This window comes from Ostrea edulis, chromosome 5 (assembly GCF_947568905.1).
Source record: "Ostrea edulis chromosome 5, xbOstEdul1.1, whole genome shotgun sequence".
Classification (NCBI taxonomy): Eukaryota; Metazoa; Mollusca; class Bivalvia; order Ostreida; family Ostreidae; genus Ostrea; species Ostrea edulis.
In genome coordinates, this window is record NC_079168.1 from 2270176 (window position 1) to 2284382 (window position 14207).

Below are 14207 nucleotides of genomic sequence, written 5' to 3' on the forward strand. Positions count from 1 at the left end.
TAGGGCCTGGTGCATCAACCTTTAGAAAAGAAAATTATAAGTACGAGTTATTTTAGCCACTTTGTTACCATTTCGAAGATTTTTTTGTTGACAAAAATTCAGGAAGATTTATTTAATAGATATGGTAATTTTTATATATGCTAATTATTGATTGTTATTATGTTTTAGTAGATGGTATCAAAATACTTATTTGTTGCTAATTTGAAGAGAAGAGAGTTGATATAACGGTAATTATACTGCAGTTGAACTTGGTCGACGCGTGGTCGAGTCTAGCCTATAGTATAGCAAGGCCCAGTATACACTGTACAGTCACTAAATGTTGCTAGATTTTTCTGCGTAAATATATGATATAGTGGCGTATTTCTGCCTGAACTAGTCTGATAGATAAAGTCGACTTTGTCATATCTCTTTGTTGACTTGTCGAACAAGATTTAAAGTTTTTACAAATTTACATAACAAGTGACCAGTTTGTAGTATCATATTTATTAACATGACGTCATAATCATCTAACAAGACAACACATAGGGTGCGCTTCATTTATCTACACCGATCACAAAGTGTACACCTTTCCGTAATCAAGTTCAGACAAGTGCAAAGTTGTACACTTTCTGCAGGTTAATACACCTTCTACACCCTTAATTATAGGGCATGTGTGTTATTAATTGCACCGAAAAATTCAATATGGCTAAAATGTTGAGACAGAAAATTTGCTGATTTTTCTCTCCGTATTTTGTTAGATGTAAAGTATATAAGAAAATTCTATTCATTGTACTGTACATAGCTATTTGCAAGAGTTTAAAATGTATTTTAAAGAATAAATGATAACAATTTATTTTTCGTACAATCATCAAAAATCATGTTAGACGCCAAAAAAATCAACAAATATTTTGGAGTACACAAATCGAGCATGCCCATTTTTATCAAATATCTGACAAGACAACCAACTGACTAAAGTCAGCCCCTGGTATTTTTCAGCGTTAGTATTACTTCTACTGCAGTGTATTGTCAGTACATGTACTCACAAAATGGTATATTGTTAGCAGTGTAACGGACAGTACTTACTTACTTAGGTCTGTCGTTCCGTGAGGAACATAGGTCATCTACGACAGTCCTCCAACAAACACAATTCTGGGCTGCTTTTGCGGCGTCGTGCCAGGTCATGTCCTGCACTTTTAGTGCCGCCTCGGAGTCACGCCTCCAGGTATATTGTTAGTAGTGTAACTAAGATTAGATGTTAGATCTGCTCACGTACTCGCTACATAGTTTGTGCAGCGAGTACATGAGTGGATCTAACATCTAATTTTAATTTCTAGATTGGTGGACAGTATAGAGGAAACTTATACTGCTTTGCTAGAGAGACTGCTTTTCTAGTGATATGGTAGAATCTCTCTCTTGATCACATAAGTTGTTAAGCAACATCGAGCATGATCAATCCTTAAATGGATGGTTGTATATTACAAAATGGTGGCAGTGCAGTGACTCTGAGCTGCGGGTACGGATGTGCTTTCTTACAGGTACAACAGCGGTTGTTGTCGGGAACGGCGGATGTATTGCTGAAGAGGTGCCAAACATTTAGATAGAACTTGCACTAAGCTTCGGGGCGAGGCTTCCCTGAGCAGGAGGAAGTGTAGTGAACAGTATGTAGGGAACTTATACTGCCTCACAGTTTGTGCAGCGAGTACATGAGTGGATCTAACATCTAATTTTAATTAGATTGACGGACATTATAGAGGAAACTTGTACTGCCTCGCTAGTGAGCTAGCTTTTCTAGTGATACTGGCTTCAGTCAGATGGACACAGCAATATACATATCAGAAAATTATGTTGAATTGTCATTTGATGGCCTACATTTTTGTAGTTACTACTCTTACACCATAAGTTGGGGGTGCACTCATCGTACAGTCCTACGCTTCAGATAAAATAGTAGTAACAAATAGGGTATAGCAAAGCTTACGGTACCAAAATCTTTATTCTGCATAGTATTAGCAGGTTGTATTATATCTAATAAAAAAAACAAGGTCTAGTTTCTTCAAATTTATGGGGAAAACTTTTTAAAATGTACATTAATTTCCATAAAATTGAAGGCATGGGGAAATATTATATAATTATTTATTATACAATTAATCCTCAGAATTTCAGAAGTAATCTGTAAAAAATATCTACAGACTCCTGGAAATAAAAACACAGTGTCTTTAGCATATTTATGTGTTGGTTGCACATGTAATTTCTGGCATATTGTCGAAAATATTGATAAAGTAATATTGAAGAACTGATATGCTAAAGACTTCCTTGCCCTAATCTAAAGATGTTGAGGACTAATGGTTACATACTTTGTTACATGTATTATAAACTTATATTGCCTGCAAAAAAATCACACATTATAATCAACGACTAAAATTTATGTACAGTCATATAATTTTGTCAATAATAACGCTTAAATTTTTTAGAAAAATTCCTTAACTGACGCTTGTAGTAAATCCTTTATCTTTTCCTTATAATGACGCTGCGAATTGAGGACAGCAACATGCGCCCCCTGTATTCAGGGGAAAGTAACTCATGCTGCACTTTGAAAAATGGATCCCATTAATCAACATGTCTTGCCATTACATGTATGTTAACTCATCTTAAAAATATGTTGACAAGTTGATGGCAGTTAATGGCATAATGTAGATTCTGTTTAGAAAAAAGAAAAAAGGTATTTGCCTTTGCTAAGTATTAAACCTAGGACCACTAGCACATTATACACTGTATTTAAAACATGCCCAATTGAAAAATTATTGTATTTGCTTTGCCTAATGAACTATGACATCAGTGGTTGTATTCCAAAGATCCAATTATTGCTTTAATAACTTACTAATTTGTATGGTGGCATATTTCTAACACCCCCTCCCTCCCAAAATGTCAGATAATTATGTTGAACTGGTCAGATCTTTATGTTGACTTGTCAGATCTTTATGTTGACTTGTCAGATCTTTATGCATAAATAGAATAGTATAGTTTGGTGGTAGAATTACATGATATTTATAAAGATTGAAAATTCAAAGATCCTTGTACCAGAGTGTTAAACATATGAGATACAGATATACCAGTCAATTATTACTGGGGGTGAAACTCAAAACCTGACAGTCAGGTGCTCTTAACAACTGCGTTAATGGGTTAACTCTGCAACTCTGTTGGTAGAGTGGTGGACTACTGTTCTAGGGGTCCTAGGTTTAATACTTAGCAAAGGCAAATACCTTTTTTTTCTCACACTATATACTTTGTTAATGAGATCATAAAATCCACATAGCTTTCACAGTGCTATGATTATCATAAAGCTTTTGTAGGAAATTGTGCTTAATTCTGATGTGGTGAAATTAAGCAACAAGTTTAATGTTTAAAAGGTGTTATTCATTTTCATAATCTTAATTTTTAGATTTGAAGCCTGAGAAATGGCTAGAAGGAGCCCATCATCTCCAAACCCCAACAATGCCACGTCAGGTTTCCAAGTCGATCCACGCTTCATTGATTTAAAACCTCTGGGGTTTGGAGGAAGTGGTATTGTCTTTTCAGCGATAGACAGCGACTGTGACAAAGCTGTGGCCATAAAAAAGCTTGCTTTCTTCGACAAGAAAAGCTGCAAGTATGCGCTGCGTGAAATTAAGATTATGAGGCGGCTCAAACATGAGAATGTTGTGACAGTGTACGAAATCTTAGGACCCAATGGGAACCAGTTAACAAATTATTCCAGCAGCATTCCTCTGAACGAACTGACGTCACTTTATTTAGTACAGGAGCTACTTGACACCGATCTTCGGCAGCTGATTCAGTGTCAGGTTCTGTTGGAGGAACACGTTCAACTGTTTCTCTACCAGCTGATCAGAGGACTCAAGTACATTCACTCGGCAAACGTTGTCCACCGCGATCTCAAGCCATCCAATCTTCTTATCAATATCGAAGATCTCACTCTCAAGATTGGGGACTTTGGACTGGCCAGGATAGTTGACATGGAATATTCCCATAAGGTACGGGGTCCTAGCAAACTAATTACTGCCTATAATATGCTACATTTAAGAAATGAACTGTAATGCTCATTGACAGCAATGAATTGTGATTTTATATAATATCAAAAGGTAACTAACTCCAGTAGTTAGTGTCATTGGTAAAAATGAAATATGCATATATTCTATTTGAATTGCTACAAACAAATCTTCCTACCTCCTTTTGAAGAGTTCCAGTTTTTACAGTTTTTGACAAAATTCGGGCATGTTTTAAAAGTTTTCTTACTGTAGAGGATTTATTGATACTCATTTACCAAGGTGCTGCACCTACAGCAATTTCCTAATCATTGTGTGAAAAGAGTTCAAGCGATACAGAGTACATGTATCTCTTTACAGGAAAGTTCTGAAAACAATTATACTGTAAACCAGCTTTCATTCGCAGCTACTTTATTTTGCGATTCACCCATGGTAAAGTGGTTCGCGGCAAGTAATTTTCGCAATCAAGCCTTTTTCTTTACAGATGACAGAAATTCAAGGTCCGGTTCATGAGAAATATTTGCAACGATGAGGTTCTCACCAATTTCGCGAAATTTTCTCGCACACAAATAAAAGTTGGTTTGCAGAACCCAGTAAACACGAATGATTTGATCAAATTCACTGAATTCAGTTTGTAATGTTGCGATGTCTGCATGTTTTGCATATTCACCATATTCACATTCTGTACAGAAATATTTGGAAACGGAGAAGTTTGATTTGTTTGTAGCGAGCCTCAACAGTAGCCAACTTTTCTGTAGTAGTTTGGAGCTTCTCAAAATTTCTCGAGCCCAATTTCATCCATCGTCGGATACCCACGGGTAATCTCACCTACTACTCATCACCCGTGGTGAGTAGAAGACGAGATCAGCCGTGGGTATCCGACGATCAATTTCATCTCAACAAGAGACAAATATTTCTTATAGCATTTCAGATTAACCTGTAGCTTGTAAAAGAATAAGGGCATAAATCCTTCCTCTTAGCCTTATTGAAACTCTACATTTTTTGAATGTCTCAATAATTTTTTTTTAAAAAGCAGCACTTGTATACAGTGCTGTAGATGACCTTGAGGGAGTTTTGGGGGTTGAACCGGAGTTGAGAGTTGGAGGACAGCAAAGTTGGTTGGATGCCAGACATAGCTTTAATCCATTTTGCACTTAAGCGTGCACACATATTGGAAATCCCAATGTCTTACAAATTGCCTTTCCACCTGAACAAGGATTTTCAGCTTAGAATAATAATTTAAATACCAACAGAATCTACCCAGAATTATTCCAGTGTTCTTCATCATTTAAATGAACCAGATTTTGAGAATCATAATGTGTTTTCTATTATCTCAACATAAACAGGGATTGCAACTAATATTTTGACCCCCGTCTGTAAAAGAAAACACTAGGTTTTGAACAGGTTGCATACAGTTAACTTCTATCATTATACCCCCCAAACGAAGTTCAGGGGGGGTATATAGGAATCTGTCCGTCCGTCCGTCTGTCTGTCTGTGCAGATCCGTGTCCGGGCCATAACTTCTTTGTTCTTTGACTTAGGCATACCATATTTGGCACACAGGTAGATCACCATGAGACGATGTGTGGAGTACCTTCATGACCTCTATATGACCTTGACCTCAAGGTCAAAATTAAAGGTTTTTTACAATGGATTCGTGTCCGGGCCATAACTTCTTTGTTCTTTGACATAGGCATACCATATTTGACACATGAGTGTATCACCATGAGATGATGTGTCATGTACCTTCATGACCTCCATATGACCTTAACCTCAAGGTCAAAATTAAAGGTTTTTACAATGGATTTGTGTCAGGGCTATGACTTCTTTGTTTTTTGACATAGGCATACCATATTTGACACATGAGTGTATCACCATGAGACGATGTGTCATGTACATTCATGACCTATTTATGACTTTGACCTTTGATCTCAAGGTCAAAATTATAGGTTTATACCATGGATTTGTGTTCAGACTATATCTTCCATTTTCTTCTACAAAGGCATACCATATTTTTACACTCAGGAAAGAGGTAATTTATACCTATTAACAACACCCTTTGGGCGATTGGGGTAAGCGGGGGGGGGGGGGGGGGGGGGGGGGTATTCTTAATGAGCATTGCTCACAGTACCTCTTATTATTGTTGATGTGAGATCAGATTGATCGGTAAATGAGCTTTAATGAAAAGTTCTACTCCAAAATGTAATGAAGGTTTTTTACTACAATATAGCTATATACAGGGAATTTCTTATGGATGCTATCCACGTATTTTAAATCTCCCAGTTTGAAACCATGGATATCCCATTGACATAATATTTTATATATTTAGGGTTACCTCACAGATGGAGTGGGAACCTGCTGGTACCGTTCCCCTGAGTTGATTATCTCCCCTAGGGACTACACTAAGGCCATCGACATGTGGGGTGTTGGATGCATTTTTGCCGAGATGTTGGCGGGGAAACCACTTTTCTGCGGGGGAAATGAAATGGACCAGATAGGGAAGATTCTTGATGTGTCACACCTGAGTGACAATGAATGGAACAAACTGACACAGGTGTTACCGATCAATATCCTCCGAAACAGATCCAGGACGCCCAAGACAGCATTAAAAGCCAAGTTCAAGGAGTTATCAGAAGATGGTAGGTGAACTAAACGAAAAGTTTGATGGAGTTTTACATTTGTAGCAGATTGATCACATACCTTATTAATTTTATCATGTCCCTGTAACTGAAGAATTGAGGGCATAAGATTTTTGGTGTGTCAGTCTGTTAGTCTGTAAAAACTTAACCTTGCCCATAACTTTTGAATGGATGGTGATAGGGCTGTCATATTTAACATGTTTATTCCTTGTGACAAGACCTTTCTTTTGGTATTGGAATTTTCACCTCATGACCTTGACCTTGAAGTTTGACCTACTTTTGAAGAACTTTAACACTGGCCATAACTTTTAAATAGTTAGTGATAGGGCTTTCATATTTCATATGTGTATTCCTTGGGTACCAGAATTACTTTACTATTGTATGGGAACACCAGTTTTCTAAAATACAATTTGTCTTCTATTACATTAGGTTTCAGTAACAAGCATGTAAACATTGGTTACAGTGAACACACTTATAATGAATTCATGCTTACAGTAAAACACTATTACAGTGAACACACTTATAATGAATTCATGCTTACAGTAAAATATGGGTACAGTGAATTTACACTTACAACAAAGTTATTTTCATTACCTGCAGTTTTAGAATATATTATAAACTCTCTGGATATAACAAATTACGTTTATAATGAATCAAAATTGTTCATCCCCAGCACTTTGCTGTAAGCATGTTTTACTGTAAAAAAGTTTATTCATTAAGGACTTGGCATTCAGATTCTTCGCTGCAAGAATTAGATTTATTTGAAATGATAGTATCTGCCAAATTTATACTTTCCAAATATGTCTAAAACTTAGAAATGAGCTTGAAAATGATTATCTCTGCAAATGATTGATGTGCTTTATATTTACATAGAACAAAAAAACATCAATTTATAGAGTATGCGTGTATTTTTGTCCATGAAGCAAAAGTTGTGTCATTTAAATTATAACCTTTGTAGTGAAATATTCATATGTTTGTAGAGATAGCATTTCACAAATACTATGGTCATTATAATAATCTAAGCTGCAAATACAAGTTATCACTGGGTCAAATGCTGTCTGATGTGTTTTATACCAGTTGTTAGGGCACTCTTTACATACTGATTTGGACTTCAGATTACTCCATTCACATGATCAACATATATAGGACTCTCATTGGGAGTGATTGGTCAACAGGGAATGTTTACTCCTCTTAGGCACCTGATCCCTCCTCTGGTATATCCAGGGTTCTGTGTTAGCCCTAATCTTAATTTTGTATCGTTTATAAGATTTATGAGATTGATCACTGTTATACTACTATACTATGTTATACTAATTGTTCATTCTAAAGTCAGTAGAACTGGGTTGTTTTTTTTTTAAATTAAGTTTTTAGGTGAATTGAGATCTACAGAGGAATCCTGTATCCTTATGTCCAACAGGAGTTTTGATCTCATCCCATTTATTCCTGTTTTTGTTTTCAGCCCTGGATCTGTTACAGAACCTGCTCCTGTTTAATCCGGACAGACGGATGTCGGCAGAGGATGCTCTGGATCACGTGTACCTGGCAGAGTACAGGTGTCCTGAGGATGAACCCATTGTACTTCGGTCATTCCATGTGGAAAATGAGGTTAGCCTGACAACAGATAAATTTAATTTTTTAAAAATTTTATATCTGTACTTATTACAAACTAAAGCCAAAAAATATTAATCAACTCATCATGCTCGTGCATCCATTATTTTTTTTCTTTTGGTATCAAGTGTCCTTATATTTATAATAATGATGGATGCAGAATATTGATATAACTTTATGATATCATCACCGGGACCAGAACAGAGACATACCACAACATGTTTCTCTTGAATTAGATTTTTTAACAAATATGGGATATGGGAAATATAAAATTTTGGAACTCTGAAAAAGAAGTTACAAAAATGATGCATTACTTAAGCAACTCTTGTATACAAATTAGTGATGCGTTACCTAGGCAACTCTTGTATACAAATTAGTGATGCGTTACCTAGGCAACTCTTGTATACAAATTAGTGATGCGTTACCTAGGCAACTCTTGTGTCGCCTGCGTTACGCAGTGGCGACATATAGGGATCACTATCCGTCGTCTTGCGTCGTCTGGCGTCGTCGTCGTCACATTCTGTCACAGTTTTCTCAAGAACCACATGGGGCAACTCCCTGATATTTGGCACAGAGCATCACTGTGGCCAACTGTATTGTGTAAGACATTTTCGAATCTGTCGCTTATCAACTTCCTGTTTGCCGGGACTTAGAATTTTTTACAGCAAAAAAATTTCTGTCACAGTTTTCTCAAGAACCACATGGGGCAACTCCCTGATATTTGGCACAGAGCATCACTGTGGCCAACTGTATTGTGTAAGACATTTTCGAATCTGTCGCTTATCAACTTCCTGTTTAGTGACAAAAACCATTTCAATAATTTACTTTTTCAACATTATACGTGATATATTACATATAGAATGAACTAGCAGGTGACACATGTCTTCCGGGGAAGACTTAATACTGCGTATATAAATTAGTGATGTGTTACCTAGGCAACTCTTGTATACAAATTAGTGATGCGTTACCTAGGCAACTCTTGTATACAAATTAGTGATGGCTAAAGAGGATTAATTTTTGATACAAAAACATCTCCCTGGTTTAAATTTTATTTTTCAGAATATTGCAAGGAAATATCTTAGTACGAAAGACATGAGTTATTAGATTAAACTTTCTACCATATATGTGGATATTTATTTAGTTCGATTTTCTTGAGTCATTATAACAACCGACTGCTGTGTGCAGTGATGTCATAAATTATCACATTTTTTGCATCTCCAGGCACGTAGCAAGGGGGAGGGGTGTACTTGCATATATGATCCCTTTATTATCACAAACAAATTTCTTTATTTTTTCTTGCAAAGATTGATTTATTATCTGGTCACATTTCAGTAGTTGTGAAAATGGAAGGTTGAACCGATGCATTGAACTCATGTAATGAAGGATAAACCCTCAAGCCACCCACCCCGACCCCAATTTTTTGTTGGGGAGAACTACTTTTTTGCTAACTGAAAAATTGAAAACAAATATAAGGGAAACTTTTCTTCCCTCACCCCTTTCACTTTTCAAAAACGACACTAAGTACCTGAACTCACTGTATCTGATATATGTATAGCTACATGGGATTACTGAAAAGTTGCCCAAATTAACGAAGAAAACGAGATCTCATTGAACATACTGAACATTAAAATCACAATGGAATCGTAGTTGAAATAATGGTTCCGATAATACCAATATTATGTATTGAACAACAGGTTCATTTTCACTTGATTAGATTTAGATTGGTGTATTTTGTTTTTTGCAGGTGGACGAATTGTCGCCTAAAACTCTGCGTCGCATGCTCGGGAACGAGGTATTGGAACCAGTCATTCACTGTGGTCAGGCATGTGACATGAATAAAATCACTGACTCCATGACCACAGACCAAGTCATGGCCAAAAACCTGGAAAACGTCTCGAGATCTTCCTCATCTGAGAGTTTGTCAGAAAACATGGATAAAAAGTATTCTGACATTGCCCTGCTTTTGCAGATGTCTGAGAAACTGAACTTTCTGGAAAATTCTTGCCCTTCACAAAAAGAACTTTCTTTACATGTAATTGTAAATCTTCCTGATGAAGAAAACAAGAAAGAGCAACTCTCGCCAAAAGAGGAGAAAAATGGGCATCAGTCTGTTCCAAAAAATAGCCAACAAACTGTCTTTCCTCGACAGAGAGATGAAAGAAAACCCGAGGAGAATGGTATAAGATTAATTCCAATTAACCAAACAGAACCACAGTTAACTTTGAAGAAGGACTTACCTGAATTTCAAATATTTGAGGCCAAAGACAATGATTCCCATATTGATAGCTATACATCAAATTTATACAGCGAAAATGCTACAAACTTTTTAAATGCAAATATGTGTACCGATATGTCAAGGGATGAAAAAGTAGATGATAATTCACAGAAAATGTCCAAAAATCTTATAGCTCATAGAAAGTCAACAAATCAGAGGCAAAAAGATAGATTAAATGAGGAGAGACGCGCCGAATCGCCACGGGAAGTTTTTCAGAAAACTGAGAAAAACCGACCCAGGCTTCATGCTGACAAACATACAGACATTAAACCCAAATCAAAACAGAAACCCCGAGCAGAGAGTCGGAAAGAGGAGAAAATGAAGAGAAACAAAATTGATAAAAATCGAGAAAGTTCCGATAGATCGCAGGATTTTGATTCCATGTACCGACTCCCAACAGAACATTTATTACATCGGCGAGCTCGGCGGAATGATGACCGGTCTTCTAATCGAGTTGAGTCGCAGCTCAGAATACACGAACACAAGAACTCTCAACTTAAACTCGCAGAGCTTGATAAGGATAGGTGTATAGGTGCCATTGGTGGGTGTAACTTGACACCACCAGGGTCGGGTGATTCGCAGGAGGATATCCCCACCATGTTAGGTGGCCACCGAAGTCGCAGCAGCAGCGGAAGTTCGGAAACAGACAGTAACTTTATCAACGATTTCCCACGCAGATCGGAACATTGAAAGAATGTGTAAATCTTTGTTTTCAGAAATTTATTAAATAAATTCAGATTGATATTATGAATACTACATGCATTTATTCTACGAACATATGATTATTTCTTGCATAAAATAATTAGCATTTTCGATATGGAATTATACATCTGAATGTGTCATGAGGCCACCTATAAAAAAAATTGTTTGCCTGCCCTCTCCCAACCCAGCATTTAGAATATTCAATATGGGTAGGTAGGTTGTATGGAATTTTTTTTATTAAAGAAATTTTTTAACTTTCAAAATTTATCGATCACAGTCTTATTTTATTTTGATGTTTTTCATTTTGTGGTCTCATGTAATTAAGCGTTTTAAAAATTTTGTTTTAAAGAATTGTTTTTTCAAAGGCTAAACAGAAGTTTTCAGTCGTTCTGTTTTTTGTCAGTCAGTCAGGAGAAGGCAAACAGAATGCAGGGTGTCAAGTCCCTATTTATCCCTATATTTTCCTATAAACTTGAAGGTTCCTATATTTTCTCTATTAGTCATTAAAATCCCTATAAAGCCCTATATATCCAAAAAATGACAGTCCTATTTTCAAAAGTGATAAAAAAGAGAAGAGAAAATCCCCAAAATTCAGGAACTGATGCTAGATTGATATTTAATGAAATTGTTATGAAGAGAATAACTATGATGATTGTATAAGAACTGTCTATTGGATGGAAAACTGTCCACATCTGAAAGGATTTTGTCTTTGTTTATGTTTATATTATTTCTTCTCCAGTTAAATAATATGCTTGCTTGATTTTTATGCAGAAACAATAAACTTTTATTCAAATTGTTTGATAAAAACCCTATTTATTCTTATAAATCTGCTGTAAAAATCCCTATATTTGCCCTATAAACTGCAAAAAAAAATTCCTATAATCCTACATTTTTTTAGACCAAAAGTGGCTTGACACCCTGGACGATGTTTCAAGGTTGGCCTGAAATACTTTACAGTAAAACATGCTTATAGCAAAGTGCAGGGAACAAACAATTTTGATTCGTTGTAAACAGAGTATGTTACATCCTTTAAGTTTATGATATGTTTTAAAACTGCAGGCATGAAAATCCCTTCACTATAAATGTGAATTCATTATATATAAGTGTGTTTGCTGTATCAATGTTATCTTATCTTACTATGGTAAGTACTAATAATGTGTACTATGGTAAGTACTAATAATGTGTACTATGACTGTGATCCTTTTATATGAGTTTGTGTATGTGTACTGGTATTAAAGCAGCTATTTTTTTTCTTTGTATCGACCCTTTTTAGATCCCGAGGCCCATGTGAGCTTCTGTGATCAAAGTCTAGTCTACTTGTATGCCATAAACTTTATGTTTGTTGGTTAAGTTTTCATACAATTCGTTGTGTACAAAAGTGATGGCAGTGCATACATATACAATGACCCAGTACCTCAGGAAAACACCCAATGAAAAAAATCAGAGTGCCGGCTTATAATTTTAGTCAGGCTTGTGCTTGTCTTCTCTTTGGTGCCATAGACCTGACTCCTAGAATTAGAATAGGGGGAAACCTTGAATGTCTTCAAAGGTTTTACATATTGGGAGTGTAGGACTGTTGTTAAAAATGTGCTCAATAACCTGCAGTACCAGGTTAGAAGAGAATCAGGTTCATCTAGTTTGTCATATTTCTTCCATTCCAGTCACAAATTCAGTGAACAGTAACCAATCTTGTCATTCCTCAGCATTTCTGCTATAGTGACAATATTTAGGCAAATGCACTCGACGTTTTAAATATCTATAATAATTAGGTAGCTATATAGTGACAATATTTAGGTAGCTATAGTGACAATATTTAGGTAGCTATAGTGACAATATTTGGGTAGCTATAGTGACAATATTTGGGTAGCTATAATGACAATATTTAGGTAGCGATAATGACAATATTTAGGTAGCTATAGTGACAATATTTAGGTAGCGATAATGACAATATTTAGGTAGCTATAATGACAATATTTTGGTAGCTATAATGACAATATTTAGGTAGCTATAATGACAATATTTTGGTAGCTATAATGACAATATTTGGGTAGCTATAGTGACAATATTTAGGTAGCTATAATGACAATATTTAGGTAGCTATAGTGACAATATTTGGGTAGCGATAATGACAATATTTAGGTAGCTATAGTGACAATATTTAGGTAGCTATAGTGACAATATTTAGGTAGCGATAATGACAATATTTAGGTAGTTATAGTGACAATATTTAGGTAACTATAGTGACAATATTTAGGTAGCTATAATGACAATATTTAGGTAGCTATAGTGACAATATTTTGGTAGCGATAATGACAATATATAGATAGCTATAATGACAATATTTAGGTAAGTTGCATCGACTAGCAGATTTAGTCTTGCCTTGCTTCCTGTAGTCTCTACAGCTATTCCAACAAGCATGAAGGTACCAAGATGTTGGCATGCTGATAATATTGGCATTATAAACATGAAGTTTTCAGTTTCTGTTATCATTCACGAGGTAGGGTGATGAGTCCAATGCCCAACTCCTTAAACTGAACAGGTTCTCTGGGTCTCCTTCCCTAACGATTGCTCCTTAACCTGAACAGGTTCTCTGGGTCTCCTTCCCTAACGATTGCTCCTTAACCTGAACAGGTTCTCTGGGTCTCCTTCCCTAACGATTGCTCCTTAACCTGGACAGGTTCTCTGGGTCTCCTTCCCTAACGATTGCTCCTTAACCTGGACAGGTTCTCTGGGTCTCCTTCCCTAACGATTGCTCCTTAACCTAAACAGGTTCTCTGGGTCTCCTTCCCTAACGATTGCTCCTTAACCTGGACAGGTTCTCTGGGTCTCCTTCCCTATCGATTGCTCCTTAACCTGGACAGGTTCTCTTGGTCTCCTTCTCTAACGATTGCTCCTTAACCTGAACAGGTTCTCTGGGTCTCCTTCCCTAACGATTGCTTTGTTATGCTGCTCATGAGTTCCAACTAC

The 14207-nt window shown here is 36.3% G+C and overlaps 1 protein-coding gene across 3 annotated transcripts; it reads left to right on the top strand.

The window, feature by feature from the left end:
* The first annotated feature begins 36 nt into the window (after window positions 1-36).
* Window positions 37-12493, top strand: LOC125650194 (uncharacterized). Of its 3 annotated transcripts, none has more exons than XM_048878251.2 (5): window positions 37-124; window positions 3416-4004; window positions 6346-6655; window positions 8115-8260; window positions 10008-12493. In XM_048878251.2, exons 2-5 carry the CDS (start codon window positions 3432-3434, stop codon window positions 11226-11228), a joined length of 2250 nt encoding a protein of 749 aa, XP_048734208.1. In that variant the 5' UTR covers window positions 37-124; window positions 3416-3431; the 3' UTR covers window positions 11229-12493. The 3 variants fall into 3 exon arrangements, with proteins under 3 accessions (XP_048734208.1, XP_048734210.1, XP_056022979.1); XM_048878253.2 differs by lacking the exon at window positions 37-124 and adding an exon at window positions 218-336; XM_056167004.1 differs by lacking the exon at window positions 37-124 and adding an exon at window positions 1071-1201.
* Window positions 12494-14207: the final 1714 nt, after the last annotated feature.